The sequence below is a fragment of the Diceros bicornis genome, chromosome 21, assembly GCF_020826845.1.
Source record: "Diceros bicornis minor isolate mBicDic1 chromosome 21, mDicBic1.mat.cur, whole genome shotgun sequence".
NCBI lineage: Eukaryota > Metazoa > Chordata > Mammalia > Perissodactyla > Rhinocerotidae > Diceros > Diceros bicornis.
In genome coordinates this window covers 8,419,924-8,443,406 of record NC_080760.1, presented here as the reverse complement: position 1 = coordinate 8,443,406, position 23,483 = coordinate 8,419,924, and the positions used below count along the sequence as shown (strand labels likewise).

Below are 23,483 nucleotides of genomic sequence, written 5' to 3'. Positions count from 1 at the left end.
ACCGACGCACCGCCTTGTCAGGCCATGCTGTGGTGGTGTCCCATATAAAGTGGAGGAAGATGGGCATGGATGTTAGCCCAGGACCAGTCTTCCTCAGCAAAAAGAGTAGGATTGGCATGGATGTTAGCTCAGGGCTGATCTTCCGCCCAAAAATAAATAAATAATCACTCTAAGTATAACTAGATTCAGTTCGCCAATGAAAAGATACAGAGTGGCGGGATGCATTAAAAAAGAAGATGCAACAATATGCTGCCTCCAGGAAACACAGCTCAGCTCTAAAGAAAGACAAAGGTTCAGAGTGAAGGAATGGAAGACAATACGCCAAGCTAATGGCAAACAAAAGAACGTAGGTGTTGCCGTACTTAGAGAAAGTAGACTTGAAGATAAAACAGGAAATGAGAGACAAAGAGAGGCAGTATATAATGATAAAAGGGACACTCCACCAAGAAGACATATCACTTATAAATATATATGCACCAACACAAGAGCACCAAAACAGATAAAGCAATTATTAACAAATCTAAAAGGAGATATTAACAACAGAATAATAACAGGGGACCTTAACACCCCACTTACATCAATGGATAGATCATACAGAAAGAAAGTCAGTAAGGAAATAACGGAATTAAACGAAAAACCAGACCAGATGGACTTAACAGATACACATAGAACACTCCCTCCAAAAACACCAGAATATGCATTCTTCTCAAGTGCACATGGAACATTCTCAAGGATAAACCATAAGTTAGGAAACAAGGCAAGCCTCAGTACATTTAAGACTGAAATCATATCAAGCATGTTTTCCGACCATAATGCTATATGAAACTAGAAATCAACTACAAGAAAAAAGCTGGGAAAGTGAGAAATATGTGGAGACTAAACAACATGCTACTGAACAACCACTGGATCATTGAAGAAATTAAAGGAGAAATCAAAAAACATCTGGATACAAATGAAAATGAAAAAACACCATACCAACTCATATGGGATGCAGCAAAAGCAGACCTAGGAGAGAAACTCATAGCAATACAGGCTAACCTTAACGAACAAGAAAAATCCCAAATAACCAATCTTAAACTGTACCTATCAGAATTAGAAAAGAAGAACAAACACAGCTGAGGGTCAACAGAAGGAGGGAAACACTAAAAATCAGAGCAGAAATAAATGAAATTGAAACCAAAAAAACAGTAGAAAGAATCAATGAAACTAAGAGCTGGTTCTTTGAGAAAATAAAACAAAATTGACAAACAGCCAGACTCACAAGAAAAAAAGAGAGAAGGCTCAAATAAATAAAGTTAGAAATGAAAGAGAGGAAATTACAACGGACACCACACAGAGGATTATAAGAGAATACTATGAAAAACTATATGCCAACAAATTGGACAATCTAGAAGAAACGGATAAATTCTTAGACTCATACAACCTCCTAAAACTGAATCAAGAATAAATAGACAATCTGAACAGACCAATCACAAGTAAAGAGATTGAAACAGTAATCAAAAACTTCCCAAATAATAAAAGCGCAGGACCAGATGGCTTCTCTGGAGAATTTTAACAAACATTCAAAGAAGATTTAATACCTATCCTTTTGGTATGATTCCAAAATAGAGGAAGATGGAACACTTCCTAACACATTCTACGAGGCCAACATCACCCTGATCCCAAAGCCAGACAAGGACAATACAAAGGAAAATTAGAAGCCAATATCACTGATGAACAAAGACGCAAAAATCCTCAACAAAATATTGACAAACCGAATACAGCAATACATTAAAAAGATCATACACCATGATCAAGTGGGATTTATACCAAGGACACAGGGATGGTTCAACATCCACAAATCAATCAACGTGATATACCACATTAACAAAATGGGGAATAAAAACCACATGATCATCTCAATAGACGCAGAGAAACCATCTGACAAGATCCGACATCCATTTATGATAAAAACTCTCAACAAAATGGGTATACAAGGAAAGTACCTCAACATAATAAAGGCCATATATGACAAACCGACAGCCAACATCAAACTCAACTGGGAAAAACTGAAAGCCATTCCTCTGAGACCAGGAACAAGACAAGGGTGCCCACTCTCACCACTCTTATTCAACATAGTACTGGATGTTTTGACCAGAGCAATTAGGCAAGAAAAAAGAATAAAAGGAATCCAAATAGGCAACAAAGAAGTGAAACTCTCACTGTTTGACGATGACACAATTTTATATACAGAAAACCCTAAAGAATACATTAGAAAACTATTAGAAATAATCAACAACTACAGCAAAGTTGCAGGGTACAAAATCAACTTACAAAAATCAGTTGCATTTCCATACTCTAACAACGAACTAACAGAAAGAGAACTTAAGAAGACAATCCCATTTACAATCGCAACAAAAAGAATAAAATATTTAGGAATAAATTTAACCCAGGAGGTGAAAGACCTATACAATGAAAACTAAGACATTATTGAAAGAAATCAGTGATGTCATAAAGAAGTGGAAAGACATCCCATGCACATGGATTGGAAAAATAAACATAGTTAAAATGTCCATACTACCTAAAGCAATCTACAGATTCAATGCAATCTCAATCAGAATCCCCAGGACATTCTTCACGGAAGTAGAAGAAAGAATACTAAAATTCATATGGGGCAACAAAAGACCCCGAGTAGCTAAAGCAATCCTGAGAAAAAAGAACAAAGATGGAGACATCACAATCCCTGACTTCAAAATATACTACAAAGCAATAGTAATCAAAACAGCACGGTAGCGGTCAAAAACAGACACACAGAATTGAGAGCCCAGAAATAAAACCACACATCTATAGACAGCTAATCTTCAACAAATGAGCTAACAACATACAATGGAGAAAAGAAAGTCTCTTCAATAAATGGTGCTGGGAAAACTGGACAGCCACACGCAAAAGAATGAAAGTAGACCATCTGCTTTCACCATACACAAAAATTAACTCAAAAGGCATCAAAGACTTGAAGGTAAGACATGACTCTATACAACTCCTGGAAGAAAATATAGGCAGTACACTCTTTGACACTGGTCATAGAGGGAACTTTTCGAATTCCATGTCTACACGGACAAGGGAAACAAAAGAAAAAATAAACAAGTGGGACTTCATTAGACTAAAGAGCTTCTGCAAGGCACATGAAACCAGGACCACAATGAAAAAACAACTCACCAGCTGGGAGAAAGTATTTGCAAATCATACATCCAACAAGAGGTTAATCTCCATCATATATAAAGAACTCACATAACTGAACAACAAAAAAACAACCCAATCAAAAAATGGGCAGAGGATATGAAGAGACTTTTTTTTAAGGAAGATATACCGATGGGCAATAGGCACATGAAAAGATGTTTATCACTAGTCATCAGGGAGATGCAAATCAAAACTACACTAAGATATCACCTTACACCCGTCAGAACGCCTATAATCACCAAGACAAAAAATAACAAATCTTAGAGAGGTTGTGGAGAAGGGAACCCTCATTCACTTCTGGTGGGAATGCAAACTGGTGCACTCTCTATGGAAAATAGTACGGAGATTCCTCAAAAAATTAAAAATAGAAATACCTTATGATCCAGCTCTCCCACTACTATCTATTCAAAGAACCTGAAATTAATCCAAAGAGGCTTATGCACCCCTATGTTCATTGCAGCATTATTCACTATAGCCAAGAAATGGAAGCAACCCAAGTGTCCCTTGAGTGATGAATGGATAAAGAAGATGTGGTATCTATATACAAGGGAACACTACTCAGCCATAAAGAAAGACAAAATTGTCCCATTTGCAACACCATGGATGGACCTGGAGGGTATTATGTTACGTGAAATAAGCCAGACAGAGAAAGACAAACACTGCATGACTGCACTCATACGTGGAAGATAAACTAACACACAGAGAGAACAGTTGGTGGTTACCAGGAGGAAGAGGGTTTGGAGGTGGGCACAAGGGGTGAAGGGATGCATTTATATGGTGACTGACAAATAATAATGTACAACTGAAATTTCACCGTGTTATAAACTATTATGACATTAATTAAAAAAAAAGAGGAAAAAACATTAAATGTACCAAAACAAACATTGTACCACTCAATCATATAGGCTTTCCACAAATAACTGACTGACTGACTTCACAGTCAAGGCCTGATGCTATGAGGAAGAAATGCACAAGTGAGAAAAGGACCGATGGGTCCCCAAGAGCTTACAGCTTGACAAAAATGATGGAACTCGCAGAAAACAAAAGAACACGTGAGACGCCAAAAAGACTAGTACAAATACAAAAATACAAAGGGGGGAGGTGTCATTTCTTGAAGGAGCTACCTATGATGCCTTGACAGAGGCAGGATTTTAAAACACGGCAAGTATCAATAGTGACTTGGAGTTTTCATACTGAGAAAGAGAAGAATAATCAACAGTCCTATGTATACTTTGTCCTATGTTATATTAACTTAATATTAACATATTAGGGGCTGGCCCCCGTGGCTTAGCGGTTAAGTGAGCGTGCTCCACTACTGGCGGCCCGGGTTCGGATCCCAGGTGCGCCCCGACGCACCGCTTCTCCGGCCATGCTGAGGCTGCGTTCCACATACAGCAACTAGAAGGATGTGCAACTATGACATACAACTATCTACCGGGGCTTTGGGGGAAAAAAAAAAGGAGGAGGATTGGCAATAGATGTTAGCTCAGGGCTGATCTTCCTCACAAAAAAAAATATATATACATATTAACATATTAAATTTGTGTTATCAAATTCAGGAAGAAACGAGTAGTTAGAAATACAGAGCTGGAAGGTACACAGGAGGACAGGGTTGGAGACTGGCTTTACTTGGGAAGTGCTAACAGAGGTGACAACTGAGCTGTTGGAATGAAGCAAGCACGACAGGACACAAGAGAACAGAAAACAAGAAGAGAAACAAAGTGCAAGGGAATCCTAAGACAACAAAACGATAAAGACGTGTTCTCAGAAGTGGGTCTGCTGGCTGATGTAGTTCCAGTAAGTCTCTTTTCGCAAATTTTTTAATGAAGTTATTCTAGACATACGTGAAGCATAAAAAGCAATAAAACACACATTGGTGTTCCCATTAACCTGCATAAAGAATTGAACATTACAGATGCAATAAAGTCAACATGACAAATGGCCTTTTCCTGTCTCCTTTATTCACCCTCTGCATATCCTCCCCATTATCTCTTATCTAACTTCACAGTATTGCAATGGAAGTACCTATGCACTAACTCTAACAAGCATAATCTAGTCTAAAAAAAATCACTGAGCTCACAAGTAAACTAGATGTTTTCCACTGGAACGCAAGCCCTTTGACACTAGTCCTATTATCATAGTGTTTTGTTATCAATACTCCTCAGACAAGAGCAGAGCAGCTCCTAGCTATGGCTATCTTTTACTGGGGCCAGGAAAACTGGGTACAGAAAAAAGGGAGGGTGCGTTATTCCTTTTCTGCCTATTGTCTATATTCTACTATCTCAAGAACACATTTAATACTTTTCACTCAGAGTTTGGAGTTTCCTTAGGTATAAACAAGAGAAATCCCAGGTTTCCCTATCCTACTGCAAAAAGTCACCTCCACACAAAATAAGATCTGACTCTTACTACTGCTAAGGAATGAGTAACAAAGAAGCCTAGTAAACAGTAAACAACTTTTTCAAAAAGACTGTTTTAACATATAAAACTTTACTTTTTGAACAATCTAGTGATAACATTTTCTACACATTAGGCTATTCAAATAGCAAGTATCAACAACACATATTAACGCTGAAGAAACGAATTTCCTACAATACTCTACAAATGTGCTATTTTCCCCTGAATATTTACATGCAAAAAGAGTTGGTAGAAAAATGATGCAAAATTATTATTAACAAAAACTTCTAACCTCTTGTTCCCCAACATTCTGTTTTTCTAGTGTAAGATCCAATTTCTCAACAATCTTCAAAATTGATTTTACAAATTCATCATACAGCAAACGATTCAGACTTTGAAGAGAGGAATTCACAAAGAGAAATGCTTCATCTGCTAAAAGAGAATCCTTTAAATAAAGAAAAATAAACTTTAAATTTTCTACAAAAAAGTATCAGTGTGAGTATTAAATAAGCATCAGACACATACAGGTGTACATGTACATTTAGGCGCTAGGGAAACATCTATGTAAACTGTAGCAGGTTTACCTGGCAGTTTTCAAACTGCAAAGTGCAGACACCTTCCTAAATTATTAGGACAATATCATCTCAGTCAGAGACAATTTATCCAGTCATGTAACAAACACTTACTAAGTACATAGTAGTGAAGGAGAAGATTTAGGCTAATCATGTCAAATTATTGACCCCAATATTTGTGTGTGTGTACGCACACATATGTATACTATACACACACATATACATTATGTATGCACAAGTATACATGCACACACACACACACACATATAAACGCATAAAGACATATGGATAAATATCTACCTATCCTCAGACAGGGTTTAAAAGTATCAATATCTATCATTTCTTTAAAAGTGAAACTATTCCACCATTCCAAAAACACAGGCCAATTACTCTGCCTTTACTGTCAAATATTCTATGGAACTTAACCTGATAATATAGGGATATCTAACATCACATACAAGAAGATATTTTAGGTAAAATTACTAATACTGCTATACTATCTTACCTCAATAAGAAAACAACTAAAAACTCCTAAGATTTTTCACAGGACAGGAATTATCTACTGACAAAAATTGCTTTTCCTAGACTATTACTGTTTTGTCAAAGTCTATGTTAAAATGGTGGCCAGAACCTGGCTTCAAATAGACATTAAAGAAACAAGTACTAGAAAGACATTTGGCAGGAGGCATTATTCTAACCATAAACGACGTAAATAACAGCTGTGCAGCTCCTTCATACCTCTTCAGTCGACTGGCTTTATCTTCAACAAATAGAAAGAGCACAGCTGTTCCACGGTGACAACGCCTTTATATTTGTTACCTAAGAGGCTGGGTCTACTAGAAACAACAACTTAGCATCAACTATGCCACACTTGCAACTGTAACCTAAGATAAGGACCCAGCATTTCACATGAGTTCTATGATTTTGTTGCTTTCGGTTTTTTTCCAGTCTCGCTTTATCCTAACTTACACTGTTTCATTACTTTAAGTACTTTAAAAAACTACTGGAAGTTAGTAAAATATAATTCTGAAATACATAAGTCTTAATTGTAAAACTATGGGGACTAATAAAGAGGAACTAGAGTGCCTTTATGGCTTTAAAATTGTCATTTTTACCATCATCTGGTCACAGCTCAGGAGATTTCTAAAAAGATCCAAATAGTCTTTGTACGTGGGCACTTTCCATTTGCCAGTTCTAACTTCCTCTGATGCACGATAGTCTTCGGATTCAGACTCAGCACCCTGGGCAGAAAGATAACATGCCAATACTTACTGATGGATTCACAAAATAAGTGCTGCTGCCAGAACTTTCTGATTCTCAGAATTTTTTAAGCTAAAACAGCCACCAGTAGGAGACTATAATTTGATTGAGGAAGACAGTATATTAATAAAGCATAATAAAAACTCAAGCTGGAAAAAAGTCATGACTTTTCCAACCAGAACTAAAACAGTAATGCATTAATAAATATTTCAAAACAATATCCAAGGAATGTGTTATAAACTATTTATCTCATTTTCTCACACAGTTCAAGCTCTCATCTCATCCTATTTCTACACTGTAACTTTTTCTACACTGTAACTTTAACTAAGCTATGCCTCCCGTAATACATCTAAGTATTTTTGTCCTAGAGTTTCAAGAGAGAAAATAATCTCTTTTTGTAAAACTGTGTACATAATAGTAAAGCTATGTTTAAGGATGTTTCATAACTTAGGAGAAGTTTTTTCACCTGAAAAAAATATAGAAGTATTACTTCCTCCACTTTTCAAAATGTAAGGCATGGCTAACAACTACAAAGGCCACTTTAGTATATTTACAAACTAAAAATCCCAGCAACATTTCTAACTTTCAGTGACAAAAGACTAACTAGATTCAGAATTTACCTTTTGAAGGATGACTGGTTTAGAACATATTCTGATTAAACCCTGATGCACTGAAAAAAGAAAACGAAAACAAAAATGAAGGAAACACTGAAAAACACAACCAAACACTCAACAAAAATGACAGCCATTATATTTTTGAACATAACTTTACCTCTCCATTTTTTCTCTAATTTGTTAATATCTTTAGTTTTAAATTTTGGACTATTAAGATTCAGAAGCAAATGAAAGAAAAAAAAAAAAAAGACTTAAAAAATGATAGAAAAAGGAGATTTCTTGGTCCACCAAAAAATTAGGAGTTCCCCAAGATGCATCAAAAGATACAAAAGAATTGGGCAACCAGATGTTCTTTATCTATATCAAACAACACGTTAAGTATTCACTACTGCTCATCATAAAAACAAAAGTGAATTCCAGTCTTACCCACAGTACTAATGCAGTTCCAGAGCATGGGCCCCTTCTCTTCCAAGGCTAGGAAAACCTTCACTATGGCTCTACAACACACCAACTGCATTTTTGGACTATACTGTGGGAAGCTGTCTATCTGCACCACCATGAGATGTTCCAGAACTGGAGTATACACCTCAGGAACCTACCAGAAATGGAGAGCAAACTAAAGTTAGGGAAAGAAAGAAAGAAATACAGGAACAATCCAAATACTCAAAGTAATTACAACTCAATTAGACACATTAGATAGATGAAAAAACTGGTTTACTATCTAATCTGCTAATAAGCTTAACATTTATTATTGTGAATGTCTAAAAAAATCAGAGTAAAAATGTCTGAATGATACTTAAGGTAGAATTCTATCCCAGACAGCAATCTTAATCTTTTAGAAAGACAGAAAGAGTAACAATCTTTCCTGCTTTGGGCAACAAAAAGTCAGGTTTCATGACAATAATTCTATTAACACAAAATTCTAACTAAAAATGTCACCTAGATCACAATGGTACCTATACTGAAGGTATACAACTCATACGACCCCATTAAGTTAGCTGGAGAACTGAAACTGAATAGTTTAAATTGTGCTCAGTGTAATTAACTATCTCACTTACTGTATCAAGGTAAAGCAAGACACTTGCAATAGACTGGAGGAAACTTGGCATCTGGTAAATATGGTCATCAACAGTGTCTGTCTGGGTGAGGAACAGCTGCTTGCAGCGCTGAATGAGCTCTATGTACATTAAGTCAACATCTTTTGCATTTATAACCTTGCAAGGCTTTAAGAAAGGTAAAACAAAAGTCTTTATCAATCTTATCAATGTCAAAATAATGATATTGAAGGTGTTTTGTTAATGCATACAATTATAAATTAAATATTAACAAGCTTTTTAATGGAGAAGAAATACAGATATAAAATACAGTATATCTTATAAAGATATACTGTATTTTTAAAATACAGATATCTGCTTTTTAAAATAATCTATAATTACATTCTACGTATTTATTCATACACAAAACATCTATTGTCAGCTATATTCTAGGCACCGTTTAGACAGTAGGTCTTGAGGGCAAATGAGACACAGTCCCTGCCCCCATGAGGCTAGTCGCCCAGAGGAAGAGACAGAGAACTAAACTCAAAGTTGGACTCCGTGACTGCACTATGAGGCACTACACCCAGAGCCACCTCCGTAACTCACACATCTGACAATGCTACCACCCAACTTCAGATTCCCCAAAGCCTTCTTGAGACTTCATATGTAGTCTAGCTTCCTTGAGGACCTGACTGGTTTATCTTTTTAGAGTCCTCTCCCTTCTTCCTTGTCTGTCATGCTCTAGTTACACTGCAGACATATCGAACTACAGTGAACAAGTGGAAGTTGCCTAGACCATACTAGTGTATAAAGTCAAAAAGTCGATGCTCTCATTTACCTCCGAGCCTTCTCATATACTGTTCTTCTGCCCTAAGTATATTTAAAGGAGTCAACAGTGACACATGGAGATGAAGATATTAAAAAAAAAAAAAAAAAAAAAAAAAAGCAAAGGGATAACTTGGAAGCAAATGAGTAAATATCAGAGGTGGAATGAGTAGTGAGAGTGGAAGGCTGAAAAGAGGGACTCTCTTTCCCTGAAACAAGGGTATAGACATTGATGGGTAGGTTTGCAGAAAGAGAGGTAGCAAGTGATTTTCTCTGTAAAGTAGAAGTCATAGAGATCCATTAAAAGGGAAATAACAAAGGCCATTCTCAATATTCTTAACTATACCTCTGTCAAAAGAACTTTCTATCAAAAGAACTTCTCTTTCTAAAATGTTGAGTGACATCAACTACAATTTTATCTCATAAATAAGGGACAGTATAGCACAGTGGAAAAATATGGTGTTTCTACTCTTCAGACTTGTATTTATGTCTTGATTTTGTCAATTATTAACTGTGTGTCCTTTGACAAGACACCTAATTTCTGTGGGTTTCAGTTTCCTCATCTGTAAAGTGAAATAATACTCCTAAAAGCTTGTAAGAGAGTTATGAGGATTTGAGATAATACATATACAGAATCCTAGTACATAGTAGGCACTGAAAAAAACAAGTTAAGACAGCAAATAACAATAACGTCACTAGTGTGAGATGCTATTCAAAAATGCAATAAATTATGTTTCTTTAAACACTCAAATGAAATTTAAAAGATAAGAGTAAATTAATGAACCATACTCCTGCAAACAGTCCATATCCACGAATCGCAATGGATAAATCCTTGCTATTTGAATCCATGTTCCTGATGATTCCATAAAATTGCTCCATAAAGTACTGCAGCTTACTCTTATGCATTTCTGCATCTTTTGCCACCATAAAGGAAATCTGCAATTACATAATATTTACTTTTTAGAAATATGTTATAGCAAAACAAAAGAATCTATACAAATGTGAGAAGGCTAGAATTGTTTAATTACATATTGTCAACATGTTGTGACAGTTCATACAATTGCTTTAAATTCATAAAGAATCACTGTTTCAATCTGCTTAGTCTCCATCAAGTTGAGAAAAGACATTCTTGTAAATAAGGCTTTATTACATATGATGTGTTTTTCCTAGAGAAAGGGACAGAAAGAGACCAGGAAAATGCAGGAAAACATATGCACAAAAAGATAGGTTTTGAATTAAGGCTCCCTGCTGAAGCAGAAAGTGTGTTCAAAGCTCGTCTGTGACTCCCAGGGCGACACAGAGTCTTGCAGGCCCAGCAAGCTCAGAAGTCATCTACAGACTGGGTGCCTCACGAGGGCAACACAAAAGAGAGTTCAGAACTAACAATCAGCAAAAAGACAAGGCGTCTCAGTTTTCAAATAAAATAAGCTACTGGGCCAGACCTGATGGCCTAGTGATTAAAGTTTGGTTTGGTTCCTGGGTGCAGAACTACACACTTGTCTGTCAACAGCCATGTGGTGGTGGCAGCTCGCATAGAGGAACTAGAAGGACTTACAACTAGAATATACAACTATGTACTGGGGCTTAGGGGAGGGAAAAAAACACAGAGAGAGGAAGATTGGCAACAGATGTTAGCTCAGGGCAAATCTTTCCCAGCAAAAAAAAAAAAAAAAAAAGTATTAAAAAAAAAATAAGCTACAAACTACAAAGCTTAAATTAGGTGAGGCAAGGGAAAAAAGTACTTTGAGAAGCAAGTAGATCACTATCTAGCAAACTAAGTGACAACAGCCTAAATGCAAGAACGACCACGGGGGCTCAGAAAAGCATTCCTAATTTCGGCACAAAGACTGTCCAAGACAAGGACGGAAAGAACCTCGGTAATTACCAAAGGCAGAAAAAAAGATACCCACCTTTCATTGCCAACCTAGCAACACAGGCCCCAACGCCACACAAAGCCCCTGCTTAGGTCTTAGCACATGTCCTCCCAGGCACTTCACTCCCCATTTATTTTAGAAGAATGGGATATCACACATCCTGCTCATCATGTTCTTTTTCACAAATGTATCAGGAACATGTTCCTCAAGGAGTAAACAAATAACTTCCTCTTACTTAATCACAGTTTTCATTTTACCAATATACTATAATGTTTACACACTTAAACTGTTATCAATGTGATATACCACATTAGCAAATCAATCTAATCTTTTATTATTATACTTTCAACAAACATCCTTTTTATACATTTTTATCCAATTATTTTCTGTATATAGTAGCAAAAACTTAGAAACAATTATCCAACAGTAGAGGACAGGTTAAAACATTCTGGCTCTAGGGACAGCCCAGTGGCACAGCGGTTAATTGTGCACACTCCACTTTGGCGGCCTGGGGTTCACAGGTTCGGATCCCGGGCACGAACCAATGCACCACTTGCCAAGCCATGCTGTGGCAGCGTCCCATATAAAGTAGAGGAAGATGGGCACAGATGTTAGCCCAGGGCCAATCTTCCTCAGCAAAAAAGAGGACTGGCATCAGATGCTAGCTTAGGGCTGATCTTCCTCACCAAAAAAAAAGAAAAAGAAACTTTAAAAAAACATTTTGGCTCATAAATAAAATAATATATATCAAGTATTTTGCCATTAATTAAAATTAATCATATAGATCTCAATGTGCTATCAGGAAAACATATCCAGCACAGTGGAAAATCTTAAGGCTACGGAAATTACGAAGAATACTCTTTTATGTCAAGATATCTCTCTTCCTACCTCCCCAAAAATTTCCCCTGGGGAGGGAGGGAGTGAAAGGTGATAAGGGGGAAGGAGGGGGAGATCTAAAGGCATCACCACCAAACTGGTGATTTTTTTCCTTGGTGGTAGTATTTCAGAAGATTTTAATAGTCTTCTTTGTACTCTTCTATATTTTTTTAATTATATGCTACTAACCTGCAATTTTTTTCATAAGAACTTTATATAAACCTATTGAATAAAAAAATAAAACTTTCTTTCCCACAGGAATAATGTTTAAATTTAAAAATGCACATACAACAGTCAAAACAATAATGGAAAAGAAGAAAGAAGTTGGAGGACATCCACCACCTAATTTCAAGACTAAAGCTAGAGGAGTCAAGACAGTGAGGTACTGATGTAAGGACAGACACAAAGGTAAATGGAACAAACCGAGAGTCCACAAATAAACCCATACACATACGGCCCACTGATTTTTGACAAAGGTACCAAGGTAAGTCAATGGGGAAAAAAAAATTCTTCAACAAATGGTGCTCAAACCAAAAAATGGGGAAAAAGTCAACTTGAATTTCTACTTTACACCATATACAAAAACTAATTCAAAATGGATTATAGACCTAAATGTAAATGCTCAAACTATAAACTACAAAACTCCTTGAAGAAAACTAGAAAGAAATCTCTGCAACCATGGGATAGGCAAATATTTCTTAGGGAGGACACAGAAAGAAGGAGCCAGCTGGGAAATTGGTAAATTGGACTTAATCAAACTTTAAAACTTCTCCTCTTTGGAAGATGCTGTTAAGAAAATGAAAAGGCAAGCCACAGAAGAAAACTAGTTGCAATATCTTTAGAAAAGGACTTGAATCCAAATTATGCAGAGAACTCTTACAACTCATTAATAAAAAGACATACAACCTAATTTTAAAATGAGCAAAATGTCTGAATGAATACATCACAAAACAGATATAAGAATGGCTAATAACCACAGGGAAAAAAGATCATCATCAACAGCGTCCACGGAAATTCAAACTAAAACCACAGTGGGGTAACATTATACACCAATTAGAATGGCTACAATTAAAAAGACCGACAACACCAGGTGTTGATGAGGGTGTGAGTGACTGAAACTCTCATGCATTGCTAGTGGGAATGGAAAATGGTGCAACCAGTTTGGAAAAGAGGTTAGCAGTTTCTTATAAAGTTTAATATATATCTACCATGTGACCCAGCAATTCTACTTCTAGGTTTTTATCAAAGGAAATTAAAACATATATCCACAAAAATACTTGCTCATGAATGTTCTTAGCTGTTTTATTTAAAACAGCCCCAAACTGGAAACAACCAAAATGTCCATAAACAAACCATGGCATATCCTTATAATGGAATGCTATCTGTGCCACAGTTGAGATAGATCTTCATGGACTAGCTTGTGAATTTAACCAGCATTTATAACATTGCTCCAGACAAAACTTTTGTTGTGAATCTTCAGTATTTTCCATCAGAGCCAACACAAGTAGTCTAATTCCATAACACCTAACCTGAACAGCAGGAATTTCCAGACACCTTTGGATGCTCAGAAACACAATCACAAGCACATTCTCCTTAGCTAACTGATACACGTTTCCAAACTTGCAGACTCAAATTCTGCAACCACAGCCTGTCTAGGTGGAAAACATACAGGGCAAACGGGCTCTCCTTGTTTTTGAAATAATGGGAAACAAGCATCTTAACACGACAGCTGACCCTTACCTCCCAGGAGACGCATTTCGTCACCCCCATCAGGCTGCCCCAGTTCAAAGCAGCCCTGGCCTCCCAGCTCTTCCTTCCTTCCACCTCCTCAAGGCCACTTCTTCTGTCCACTAGACGGGCCCCAATCTTGGCTCCGAGGCCCTGATCACATCTGGCATCTTCCTAGCTTTCTTCCAGCCCTGCTGCCACCCATGAGGCTGATCACGAACCAAGCTTTTTTCTGTAAACACTACAAAAGCTAATGGATCAACGTGTATTTATTTTCTAAATGTGCGTGCACAAGATTGGAATTTAATTTTTTGCATGGAAAAAATATTTTTAAATGAAAGTTGAATTTGCAGTACCTGTTTCAGAAAAGATTCCAGAGCTGAATGTGCAGCTTTTTTCAATTCTATATTTGTATGGCTACACCATTTTGATAGCACTTCAAACAAAGAAACGTAGTTGTCCAGAAGGCAGGTGCTAAATTGAGATGCGTGCAGGGTAAATAAGCATAAGCCAGCTGCAATTGCAAAAATTATTGTATTTAAAATAGGAAACAAAAGGCAGAACAAAGAACTTAGAAAGCTTCAAGTCTATGTTAAAATTAAAACTGGGGATGAAGATCCAGTACCATTACACGATGACGACCTAGGGATCCTGAAAGACCTCTGATGCCGCCAACCTCCATTTCAATCAACAGGCCCAAGATTTGGCCACTGACTCCCAAAACACATCTCAGAAAAAGGATTAGGTTCATTTAGATAAAGTCAGAATCAAACAATGTGGATCCCCTGAAAGACACTCTAAAGCAATTTTTTTAAATCATGTAATCTAAGTGTGCCCATCTCAACCAGAGTTTGTGGGTAAAAGTCTCTAAAAACCTCCTTATAAATAACTGCATGCGAATCACAGATGTCATCACACTTACTTCATTTCTAATTTAAGCAAAAGTTTATTCAAGACATTAATTTAATAATCTGAAATACTCTATCTCATTAAATATAGAATCTCACCTAAGGGCACCGCATATCTCTTCAGATCAATCTATTTAAAAAAAAAAAAATGACCATCAATGTTTGACAATCACAAGTCTCAACTGTAAAAGAATCAGAGTGATATTAATCTTACCTGAGGACGAATTGCCTTTAACGCAAAATCAAAAATCTCCCTTGAAGTCTGGGGATCTGGGATAAAAACAAAAAGAAGCCTCTGTTACAAATTGTAACGTATCATCTGACAAACCTCACAAAGGATGTTACAACTAACGACTTTATTTCTGACAGCTTGACATCTATATTAATCCAACAGTCTCCTGTGAATTCAGGAGGAACATCCTCTCTCACTGGATTCAGCTAGAGAGCTGCAAGTTATTACTGCTGCACTATTACTACAGTAAAGTAGAGAGAAAATCTGGAAGAACAAAGACATGGGGTCAACTCCAACTCATCACTTATAAGCGCTATTAGACGATCTCAGAGCCTCAGTTTTCTCATCTGTAAGAAGGGACACTACATACCTTCTTTTAGAGTTGTTTGGAGGATTAAACAAGGCCAAATACATTAACCTCCCAATACTCTCAGGCATTTCTTCAACACAGAATATATGCCAATTATTATGGGAATTACAAACATGAATGAAATATGATCTTTGACCTCAGTAAATTTATTACTAAAAGGGAAGACAAAGCAGGCGCACAACTATAATCTGAGGCTCTCATCCTGGCCTGACTGACATCACGATTACTGTCTGTCTCCCACCAGTGTTCACTGCAGCTGTCCAGAAATCATGCTGTCTTCATCACTGAGTTCTCTGCCCTTGTAACAGTGACTTACAAATAGCAGAGGCTCAGGAACTGTTTGCTTTGACTGCCAGGATTGATATATTTGAAAACAGAGCCCAGATGTGACAGAGAAGATAGTAGGAGAAGGGGTCAGGAAGGGCATAAGACAAGGGAAACATCAGCATGTTTGTAGGATAACGCCACACATAAGAGAGATGCAAAAAAAGCTACTTTAGAATTCAATACAAGGAGACGTTTCTTCTGGCTGTGAGTATTCAAGACATGCTTTACAGACAAGGTAGCACTTGAGCGGGGTCTAAAAGAATAGGCACAAGTTGGGGAAAAGGTCACTCTGATAGAAATTGCGTGCGGACAGGGGCATCAGGCACCAGGTCTGGAATGAGTGGACACAGTGAACAATGAAGCCCAGGGATTCAAGGGCCTGAGCTCTCAGCAGTGGGAATGGAAAGCACCCTGACCAGGTTATGCCTCCCACTGTCTGCTCTCCTTTGACCACCTCTCCTTTCTAGTGGACTGCTCCCTCTACAAGCATGCTCTTATATCTATTTTTGTCACTGTGGTAAAATATATATGACAATATATTTATCATTTTAACTATGTGTAAGTGCATAGTTCAGTGGCATTAAATACATTCACATTGTTGTGTAATCATCGCCAGTATCTATACCCAAAACATTTTCACCATCCCCAACAGAAAGACTATACCCATTAAACTTAGCACCCCCTGCCCCCTGCCCCCAGCCCCTGGTAACCTTGATTCTACTTTCCAACTCGATGAATTTGCCTAATCTTGCTACCTCATAAGTGGAATAATACAGTATTTGCAGTTTTGTGACTGGCTTATCTCACTTAGCACAATGTCCTCAAGGTTCATCCATGTTGTAGCACGTGTCAGAATTTCCTTCCTTTTTTAAGGCTGAATAAAATTCTGTTATACACACACACACCCCACATTTTGTTTATCCATTCATCTGCTGATGAATACTTGGGTTGTTTCTACTTTTCAGCTATTGGGGACAGTGCTGCTAGGAACTAAGTATACAGATTCTTGTATCAATTTTTAAAAACCCTCTTTTATCCTCACATCTCCCATCAGCTACACCCCATTTCTTTGTTCTCCTCTGTTGTAAGATTTCTCTAATGGGTTTTCTGCAGGTGGCCTCCACCTCCTCCCTCCCATTCACCTTGTCTCCAGTCTACCAGCTCTCAAACTGTTCTGTCCAGCTTGTCCTCTGACTCCACTGAAGCTGCCCTCGTTGAGCTGGATCCACTCGGCTGCTCTGGCCTCTCCACATTCAGACTCCCCCCAGAGAAGGCACCACGACACTCCCTCCCCCAGACTCTCTCCTTCCATCCTTGCCCTAGGCTCTCTGCACTTGCTCCCTAGCTAACTAATCTTGCTCACACTCATAGCTTTACATATTATCTCTACGCTGAAGACTTCCAAATTTATATCTTGAGGTCTGATTTTTCCTACAAGATCCAGCCTCACGTATGCAACTGCACACTTAACATCTAAGCTTGGATGTTCCATAGTGTCTACAGTTAAACATGTCCAAAACAAAAAGCCAGGTTTCTGCCTGAAACCTGGTCCTCCCCTCTCCCACCCAGTTTAATAATCAGTGCACAGACTTCAGTCGCTCACTCTCGCACTCAAGAGCAAAGTCTCTCATTCCCACACTAAAACATACCTCACATCTAACAGGAGTCAAGCAGACCTTTATATAACATCAACTGGCCCATACCCATTCCTTATAGAAAAATTATGGCTCCCCATTCCACTTGGAATGAAATCCCAGCTCAGAAGCCCCTCACACACTGACCCACACCCTGGCCAATCTCTCCCCCCACCCCCGGCCCTCTCCGCGTGCCACTGAGCTCCAGACACACTGGCTCTCCTGAAGCCCTCTGACCACCACATGCTGGCCAGGCCTGAGGCCTGGGTACTTGCTGGTCCTCCTGCCTAGAGAATACTCTTCCCAGCTCCTTCCCTGCTGGCTGCTTGACATCCTGCAGGCCTGAGCTTCTTGTTTCCTCCTCAGAAAGAACCAGTGGGCTGTGTGCACCCTCTTTCTCTCTGCACTCTGATATTCCTATTCGTGGCACCCAACTTGTGTGCAATTGGACCCTCAAGTCTGTAACAGCTTGTTCATCTGTTATTGTCTGTCTCCTCCACTATAACCAAGCTCATGATGGTAGGAACTTGGTGATTCTGGTCACTGAATACAACACCTAACTGATCTCTCATTAGATAGAAGGCACCCAGGAAATAAATACTGTACGAATGAATGTATCAGTATTAGGTGTTTCGTGCTTGAAGTCACATGATCATGGCATGACAAAAAAACTATAAATTTTACCCCTAGACCAAGGATACAATCCCAGTCTTGCCACTTACTGGTTATGTTAGTTTCCTACTGTTGCTTGCTGTAATAAATTATCAGAAACTTCATGGCTTAAGACAACACAAATTGACTACCATACAGTGCTGGAGGTGAGAAATCTGAAATGGGTCTCACTGAGCTAGAATTCAGGTGTCAGTATGGCTGTGTTCCTTCCTAAAGGCTTTAGTGGCTGTCTTTTCCAGCTTCTAGAGGACACTCATATCCTTTGGCTCATGGCCCCGTTCCATCTTCAAAGCCAGCGTGGGAGGTTGAGTCTTTCTCACGTTGCATCACTTTGACACTGACTCTTCTGCCTCACTCTTCCACATTTAAGGATGCTGTGATCTTATGGCCCACCTGGATAATCTCCTCATCTCAAGATCAGCTGATTAGCAACCTTAATTCCATCTGCAACTTTGATTCCCATTTGCCATGCGACCTAACATATTCACAGGTTCTGAGGATTAGAATGAGGACACCTTTGGGAGCCATTATTCTGCCTACCACACTAGCTGTGTGACTTTGGGCAAGTTACTTAACTTGTCTTAGTTCTAGCTTTCTAATCCATAAAACAGAGATATTACTACATATCTTAGAGAGTTATGACAGAAATTTTCCTTGCAACATGTCTAGAATAATCTTTAGCAATGGTAAATGAGCCATGGCACTATTATTTTTCTTGAACTATATATGTGCACTGAACGTCAATTAATATGCCAAGCAAATACAAAGACAAATAAGCAACATTACCAGCTAGCAGGATCAATAAACATTTAACCTGGTAAATTAAAAATATGTTGTAGTAAGCACTGCAACAGAAAGGAATACAGAAGCTAGCGGAAGTGACGCAGCTCAGGGGAATCACAAAACCTTCATAAAATGGGTGATGTCTGAGCAAGAACATGATGGAGTGGAAAGCTGACAAGACAAGGAAAAGATGAGAGAGAAGACAGGAAGGGAAACCACACCGAACCCCTCCAATATTCTTGGTAAGAAGCAGGTTCTGAGGAGTAGAATGAGGACTCCTTTGGGAGCCTTTATTCTGCCTACCTATGAAACTGCTGTTTTTGCAGGTCAAAAATCATTGGATGTAGGTAATTTCTTAAGTTTCAACCTAATTAAAGCAAACACACATAGGAGTAGAAAAATATTTGTCAATTACTTGAACAAAAATGGTAAGAAAGAGCAAATAGTTTTTTTAAAAGAATCTTTTCATTTTCATTTGCATTTTAAAAAGAGATCTATTTCATAATGCTTATAATGCTGTCATAGCTAGATTATCCTCTAAACCTTTAATTTTGAGACACTATAGCAGAACACTATTGAGAGCTCTGAAGAAAAGTATATTAGACAGAATTTAAAATTGACAGGAAAGGATCTGCATCCTAAGAATAACAGAATGCTAATGAAAGAAATCAAAGAAGACCTAAATAAATGGAGAAAGATACTGTGTTCGTGGATTGGAAAACTCATCATCGTAAAGATGTCAATTCTCCCCAAATTAATATACAGGTTTATTGCAACGACTATGAAAATCCAAGCAAGATTTTTTTCAGACACAGACAAACTTATTCTAAAATGTACATGGAAAAGCATAGGCCTTATAATACTAAAAGAATTCTGAAAAAGAAGAATAAAATGGGAGGACTTAACTCTACCTGACATTAAACCTTACTATATAGTTACAGTTAAAAAGACAGTGTGGTATTAGCAGGGAGATAAAGACATAGACCAATGGCACAGAGCAGAGAACTCAGAAATAGACCCACACAGATATACTCAACTTATTTTTCACAAAGGCACAAAAACAATTCAACAGTGATTTGGCAATGATTTCATGGATATGATACCAAAAGCACAAGCAACAAAAGAAAAAATAAATTCAACCTCATCAAAATAAAGAACTTGTGTGCATCAAAGGACAAAACAGAGCGAAAAGGCAACCCACGGAATGGGAAAAATATTTGAAAATCATGTTATCTGATAAGGTATTGATATCCAGAATATATAAAGAACTTCTACAACTCAACAACAAGAAGTCAAACAATCTGATTAAAAAATGGGCAAAGGACTCGAGCAGACATCTCTCCCAAGAATATATACAAATAGCCAATAAGCACATGAAAAGACACTCAACATCACCAGTCATAAGGGAAAGGCAAATCAAAACCACAATGAGATAGGACTTCACACCAGTTAAGATGGCTATTATCAAAAAATAGAAAATAAGAAGTATTGGTAAGGATGTGGAGAAACCAGAACCCTTGTGCATTGCTGGTGCGAATGTAAAATAGTGCAGCTGCTGTGGAAAACAGTATGGCAATTCCTCAGAAAATTAAATGTAGAATTACCACATAATCCAGCAATTCCACTTCTAGGTATATACTGCAAAACATGAAAGTAGGGACTTCAATAAATATCTGCCCACCCATTTTCCAGCAGCATTATTCACAATAGTCAAAAAGTAGAAGCAACCCAAGTGTCCATTAATAGATGAATGGATAAACAAAATGTAGTATATCCATACAATGGAATATTATTCAGCCTTAAAAAGGAAGGAAATTCTGACACACGTCACAACATGGATGAACCTTGAAGACATTATGCTAAGTGAAATAAGCCAGTCACAAAAAGTTACATACTATGAGTCCATGTGTATAACCTTGAAATGACAAAATTCAAGATGGAGATAGATCAGTAGTGGTTGCGGGAGGAGGGAGGCAAGGAAGAAGTGACTGTGGCTATAGAAGGGATCTCTGTGGTGATGAACTGTTCAGGAGCTTGACTGTGGTGGTGCACAAACAAATTTACACGTGATAAAATTGCAGAGAACTAAATACACACATGCAAATGTGTGCATGTAAAACTAGTGAAATCTGAACACAGTAGGTAGATTTTATCAATGTCTCATCGCTAGGAGAAACTGGGTGAAGGACACATGGTCTCTCTGAATTACTCCCCAAAACTGCATGTGAATCCAAAACTGGTTTAAAAGTCCAAAAAAATAAACAGGTACTTCATTGTAGACCTATAGTTTTTGAATAAAGAAAGAAAATCAAGTGAAGTCAAGCAATACCTTCTTCCATGGACTTAGTGAAATTACACATAAGTGATGACAATCCCTTCAGACATCCTGCCAGAACAGGTAGTTTGGGCTCTCTCACTGTTGATGTCATCTAAGAGGAAAGTTTTCAGAAGATATAATTAAAAGAGAAAAAAATAACCAAATGTATGGAAGCAGAATATCATAAAGTTTATCATACCTGGGACTTAAGTTCACCCAGAAAAGCCCGGAACAGTTTTTCTGAATTATTTATCATCTCACCAGGATGAACTTCACCTAATACTCCTAGGAGCTCATATATTTTTTCTAAAACTGCAAAATAAATTTTAGATAAATGAAGGCCTAAAATTACATTTAAATAAATTAAATAAACAAAAACGTATGAATAAGAAAATGAGGGAACGCTTAGTTCAAGAGTAATTTCACAATAATACATACAAAATATCTAGTTTTATGTACTGGGATCTTTTCTGATAAGTTTTATGCAAATCTATTATTATAAACTAAATTATTTTTGACATGTATTGTGAGTTTTCTATTTAAATCATTTGTAAGGATTAAAATTTTTATAAGCAGAAGTCTTCACCCATTGATTTTTTTTTTGTTTCCACTTTGGTTTGTTTTCAGCAAAAAGGATTCATCTGTAAAACATATAAATACCTTGGTAGAAAAAAACCTAAGTTTTACATTGATAATTTTTCAAAGTTAATTTGTTAAAATTTTTTTTTTTTTGTGAGGAAGATCAGCCCTGGGCTAACATCCATGCTAATCCTCCTCTTTTTGCTGAGGAAGACCAGCTCTGAGCTAACATCTATTGCCAATCCTCCTCCTTTTTTTCCCCAAAGCCCCAGTAGATAGTTGTATGTCATAGTTGCACATCCTTCTAGTTGCTGTATGTGGGACATCGCCTCAGCATGGCCAGAGAAGCGGTGCATCGGTGTGCGCCCAGGATCCGAACCCGGGCCGCCAGTAGCGGAGCGTGCGCACTTAACTGCTAAGCCACGGGGCCGGCCCTGTTAAAATATTTTAAAATAACATTTAAATGCATCTTACCTGTATCTGGTATTTTTGTTTTCAACGCAAGTTCTCCATAGAATTTGCTAAATAATTCTCCAACTCTAAATTCATCCATGAGTCTAGAACTTTTCAAAGTCTGAAGTAACTAAAAGAATACAAATTAACATTGACTAAAGAAGAAAATAATGAAAAGGCTTCCTCTACCTCAGTGAGTTTGTATACAGCAAAATTCCAGAACCATGTGTCTCCAGGGGATTTACGCTTGGCCTCTCAGGACTCTTATCTAGCCAGATTATCTGAGAGGTAGAGGTCAAGGTGGATGGTGGAAGAACACAGTGGTTACAAAATGAAAGACAGTATAGACTTAATTTTACCTTCCCAAGAAACCAAGACCATGACTAGAACCATTCTCTTGGAGGCACTTAAGACAAGGACCAACAAGATCCAAAGGAATTCTAAAATAGAGATGGCTCTGAGAGAGAGACAAGTGAGAGGGAGTGCCAGTGACCACTTAAATACAACAGAGACCCATTTCCATAGTAAGGTTTCAGGAAAAAACTCGGCGATATAAGGCAGTGAATTCTGGCAATTCCTGGTAGCAGCAGATTTTAAAAGTAAGGGTAATCAGGGCAGTGTAGGAGCAGTAAACTCCTTAGTTATTCTTCCCCTTCATTCCCCTCACAACCCAAAATTCTTCCTTTGCTACCCAGAGGGTCTGAGAGCAAAATAGCAAGGTATTGTGCGGGGTGGTTGGAAAATGTGCATCTTACCCATCCATCAATGTGATTCAAGCCTCTCCTCCAACATCTCTCACCCAAAACATA

At 37.8% G+C, this 23,483-nt stretch overlaps 1 protein-coding gene across 10 annotated transcripts in view; it reads right to left on the bottom strand.

Moving 5' to 3' along the window:
• The window catches only part of PRKDC (protein kinase, DNA-activated, catalytic subunit), a 194,384-nt gene that overhangs the window by 167,173 nt on the left and 3,728 nt on the right, over window positions 1–23,483 (bottom strand). For 8 of the 10 annotated variants that reach the window (XM_058564533.1, XM_058564542.1, XM_058564534.1 and 5 more), the window contains exons 5-16: window positions 22,696–22,804; window positions 21,842–21,954; window positions 21,655–21,754; window positions 15,522–15,577; window positions 15,407–15,437; window positions 14,756–14,913; window positions 10,711–10,857; window positions 9,118–9,282; window positions 8,486–8,654; window positions 8,066–8,115; window positions 7,301–7,426; window positions 5,906–6,058 (exon numbers count right to left, since the gene is read on the bottom strand). In XM_058564533.1, the coding sequence (XP_058420516.1) occupies window positions 5,906–6,058; window positions 7,301–7,426; window positions 8,066–8,115; window positions 8,486–8,654; window positions 9,118–9,282; window positions 10,711–10,857; window positions 14,756–14,913; window positions 15,407–15,437; window positions 15,522–15,577; window positions 21,655–21,754; window positions 21,842–21,954; window positions 22,696–22,804 (1,377 nt within the window). Of the gene's footprint in view, window positions 1–5,905; window positions 6,059–7,300; window positions 7,427–8,065; window positions 8,116–8,485; window positions 8,655–9,117; window positions 9,283–10,710; window positions 10,858–11,831; window positions 11,936–14,755; window positions 14,914–15,406; window positions 15,438–15,521; window positions 15,578–21,654; window positions 21,755–21,841; window positions 21,955–22,695; window positions 22,805–23,483 lie in introns of those variants that run through there. The other 2 variants (XM_058564538.1, XM_058564539.1) reach the window with 2 other exon arrangements.